This window comes from Hipposideros armiger, unplaced genomic scaffold, assembly GCF_001890085.2.
Source record: "Hipposideros armiger isolate ML-2016 unplaced genomic scaffold, ASM189008v1 scaffold_111, whole genome shotgun sequence".
Lineage (NCBI taxonomy): Eukaryota > Metazoa > Chordata > Mammalia > Chiroptera > Hipposideridae > Hipposideros > Hipposideros armiger.
Genome location: NW_017731461.1, coordinates 417,530 through 422,297, shown reverse-complemented (window position 1 = coordinate 422,297; position 4,768 = coordinate 417,530). Strand labels below are relative to the sequence as shown.

The 4,768-nt window shown below is 36.5% G+C and overlaps 1 protein-coding gene across 1 annotated transcript in view; it reads right to left on the bottom strand.

Moving 5' to 3' along the window:
- Nucleotides 1-1,528: 1,528 nt before the first annotated feature.
- MPZL2 (myelin protein zero like 2) overlaps nt 1,529-4,768 on the bottom strand; it is an 11,090-nt gene continuing 7,850 nt past the window's right edge. Inside the window, exon 4 of the mRNA XM_019647389.1 lies at nt 1,529-1,680. Within this exon, the coding sequence (XP_019502934.1) occupies nt 1,529-1,680 (152 nt within the window). The remainder of the gene's footprint in view (nt 1,681-4,768) is intronic.

Below are 4,768 nucleotides of genomic sequence, written 5' to 3'. Positions count from 1 at the left end.
AAAACATTTGAATAGATATATTCAAATAAAATATATAAATGACCAATAAACACATGGAAAGATGCTCAACATCCTTAGTCATTAGGAAAATACAAATCAAAACCGCAGTGAGAAGCCACTTCACACCCACTATGGCTATAATCAAAAGGACAGACAATAACAAGTGTTGTCAATGATGTGGACAAATTGGAACTTTCGTACATTGCTGGTGGGGATGTAACATGGTGCAGCTGTTTTGGAAAACAGTCTGGCAATTTCTCAAAAGGTAAACACAGATTTACCACATATCCCAGCAATTTCACTCCTAGATGTGTACCAAGAATTGAAATCGTATGTCTACGCAAAAACTTGAAGATGAATGTTCACAGCAGCATTAGTCATAATAGCCAAAAAGGGGGGAAACCCATGTCAATCAACTGAATGGATAAACAAAATATATAATATATAATATTATATTATGTATTGTATATAATATGTATATTATATTGTATATAATATATATTTTGTTTATCTATGTATATATGCACATATACACCAATGGTGCCAAAAATCCATATAAAGTGGTCAATGTTTGGTCAAGTGTTGCTCAAGCAGTCGTTTGCCATAGTCAGAAATGTCTGGATGCGGATGGTAACCACTTTGAGCACCTTTTGTAATTGCAGAAGTCAAACGTGACTTGTATTCATTTTTCGTTATCAGTATATATTGAGTATTACAATTTTAATACAGTTTTCTTTAAAATGTGTATACATTTGTTGGCACCCTCTGAACACACACACACACACACACACACACACACACACACACAGAGTGGAATATTATGTGACCATAAAAAGGAATAAAGTACTACTACATGCCATAACATGGATGAACTTTGAAAACATTATACTAAGTCAAAGAAGCCAGACAAAAAGCCACATATTGTATGTTTTCACTCATATGCAATGTCCAGAATAGGCAAATCCATAGAGATAGAAAGCAGATTAGTAGTTGTGAGGGGCAGATAGGAGGGGAAAATAGGGAGTGATAACTAAAGGGTATGGAGTTTCTTTGGAGTGAGGGGAGGGATAATGAAAATGTTCTGGAATTAGTGGTGAATATTAAATATTAAAAGGATGAATTTTATAGTATATAAATTTTATCCCAATAAAAAAATCTTTGTTGAGCGCCTTATATCAGCACAGCTGACATTCCAAGGCGCTGATTCATAGTGCCTCTGCTGACTGTCCAGTGGTTCTTAGAAATGTGTGTTTTACATTAAAGTAAGGAGTATCCTAAAAAAGCTTTACACAGCAGATTTAGTAATATCAAATCCTCCGTGATGAAGCCTGTAATGGGATCTTTAAAATTAAGAAACTTTTTGTAAAATTACTAATTCACACCCTAATTTATGCATTTTGTGAATTTGAATTCTTCCATATAAGATTTACTCAAAGGGAAGAATATGTTCAACAGTTACTTAGCCTCATTGAAAAAATACCAAGCGTCACAATAAAGGAGTTTAGAGGATTTTCCCAACTGCCCAGCCTTACGATTTTATCTCCACCACTTTATGAGCTCTTTCAGCCCATCGCTTTTTCCGGAAATGCTGAAAGAGGACCACAGCAATTACTATTATGACCATCAGTGCACAGGCAGAGCCCATGGCCAGGGCCAGGATGTAGATCTCAGAGAAGCGTGCTGTAAGGAGGAAAAAGATCAAGTTAGGATCCTATAAAAGAGAAGGACTATGATGAAATCTAAAGATATAATAGAGATGTATTTTCATCATTAAATGGAATCTTCCTTTTTCCTACCATATTACCTTGTAAACTCTACTAGCTGTAGGAAAGCCATACAGGCTACATTAGTGGTTGAGACTATAGTCCTAGGAGTAGCAGCAACTGTATGACCTGAGAACTTTGGAATGCAAATTATCAGGCCCCACCCCAGGCCTACTGAATTACAGGTGGGGCCTAGCAATGTTTTAACAGGTCCTCCAGGTGATTCTGATGCATGCTAAAATTGTGAAAACCACTTGGAATGGTTGAGTAAGGTTATTGCTGACCTAATCAAATCCAGGGCCCAAATTATTTCTCCCTAACTCCTTTGCCATTCAGTCAGTCATTCAAGTTTGGTAAGGGCCTACCATGTTCTAGGCACTGATGGAACTACCAAGCCAAAAAAAAAAAAAAGAAAGACATTACCCTCAAGGAACTCGTGCCCACTGGGAAGATGGGCAAGTGACTCGGTAATCACGGCCATGCATCAACAATGGGGGTATGTTCTGAGGAATGCATCGTTAGGTGATTTGGTCATTATGCAGACATTATGGAGTTCACTTACACAAACCTAGATGGTACAGCCTACTACACACCTAGACTTATTGGCACAGCATGTTACTGTACTGAATACTGTAGGCAATTGTAACACAATGGTGAGTATTTGTGTATTTAAACATATCTAAACAGAAAAGGTACAGTAAAAATATAAAAGATTTTAAATGCTAGACCTGTATAGGGCACTTAGCATGAATGGAGCTTGCAGGACTGGAAGTTGCTCTGGGTGAGTCAGTGAGTGAGTGGTGAGTGAATGTGAAGGCCTAGGACATGACTGCACACTGCTGTAGACTTTAGAAACACTGTACGCTTAGGCTACACTAAATTTATTTTAAAATAGTTTTCTTCAGTAATAAATTAACCTTAGCTTGCTGTAACTTTTTAACTTTATAAACTTTTAAATTTTTTAGACTTCTCAACTCTTTCGTAGTAACACTTAGCTTAAAACACAAACACTTTATAAACTTTTAAATTTTTTAGACTTCTCAACTCTTTCGTAGTAACACTTAGCTTAAAACACAAACACATTGTACAGCTGTACAAAACTATTTTCTTTATACCCTTATTCTATATGCTTTTTTTAACTTAATTTTTTTNCAATGATCATGATACCAACATGGGCCAGCGAAGCGACGTCCTCCACAACTAGACTGAAGAACAAAAAGACAGCAACTTGTTTGTTCCCCTTCCCCGATTCCCCAGCGCTATTCCCTCCCCTAATTCCCCAATAAAATATTTTTAATAAATAAAAATAAAAAAATAAACCATCCCACCTGTTAAGCCTAATAATCCTGAAAACTGGAAAAACAAAACTACACACTACTAAAATTGGATTCATGGTCCCAATAACTAAAATGAAAGGAGCTGAAATCAATTCCAAATAGTACAATAGTTCTTCTATCAAAATGTGAGGTATACCTATTGAGTCACTCTTTTAATGCCATGATTGATTTACAATAAAACAAAACAAGCAGGTATTAATTCTTTCATTTAAAAATATTTATTTACATGTTGAAAGTTAATTTACTATTCTGGATGAAAAATATAACCCCAAAACCTCAAATAACCTTAGAATTCTCTCAGCTTTAATGGTAGTAGGGTCTAGTTTCCTAATACTTTGCACAAAACACACTCGAAGGGGAAGCCATTACACTAATAGAAGACTTGTATCTCCCTAACCATGCTCCTCTAGTTTCATATAGGAAACATCTAACAATTATATAATCTTGGAGATCCACATTAGAGATGAGCCAGACAAGAAAGCAAAGGAAAGAAATTAACCCATTTATGAACCTCACCATATAAGAATGTTAGTCAGTATCGTCTAAATAAACAGCAACTTTTTTTTCTTGGTTGAGCCTTTCCTCTTCTTTTCTGTAACAAAGAAGCAGAAACCAAAGTCAGGTGAACAAGACAAGAAGCAAGGGAGACAAATCTTATAAATCTTCAGGTGAGGTATTTTTTCCCCCATATTTTGGGAAGAATTACATGTACCTGAGAGTAGATCCAAGCTTACACAGAGCTATATCACTAGCCATCTGACTAATAATTCTCTTGCCTTCACATGACCCTGTGTACCTAAACTTAGACACTTCTAAGAATATTTTTAGAAGGGAGTAGTATAATTTGGGAACTCCAGGGGTTTAAAGTAGACACCTTTGTTTTCCATTAGTGTCTTACCTCTAATTCTACTCCTTATTCAAAAAAGAAAAGGTTTTGTGTTGACCTAGAAGTTACCTTTATTGATTATATTCTATTTAAACCAGAACCTCAGAGTTGGGTTCATTAGGCTTCTTAAAATCAATTCTATTTACTTCAGTAAATATTCCTTGAGGAAAAGAAACAAATGGTGCTGCAAACACCAAAACCTGCAACCTGTGCAAAAGAATGAATTTGGACTCCTACTTCATACCATATACAAAAATTAACTCAAAATGAATCAAAGACCTAAATGTAAGAACTAAAACTGTAAAACTCTTACAAAACATAGGCATAAATCTTCATGAACTTGGATCAGGCAGTGGTATCTTAGATATGACACCAATGGCACAAGCAATAACAACAACAAAAAATAGATAAATTGGGCTTCATCAAAATTTAAAACGTTTGTACTTCAGGGGACACTATCAAGAAAGTGAAAAGACAACCCACAGAATGGGAGAAAATACTTGCAAATCATATATCTAATAAAGCACTTTTAGATACTCCAAAATATATAGGAACTCTTAAAACTCAACAATAAAAAGACAGCCCAGGGCCGGCCGAATGGCGCGATGGTTAAGAACTGGCTTGGGATGCCAGAGGGCCCCGGTTCGGATCCCACATATGAGGACCAGTGACACTGCCCTCCACAGCTAAGATGCTGAACAACTGCTCAACCTGGAGCTGGGCTGCCATGAGGCGACAGCGACGGCGTAGGCTGCAGCCCCTGTGGCAGTGGGTTGCCATGG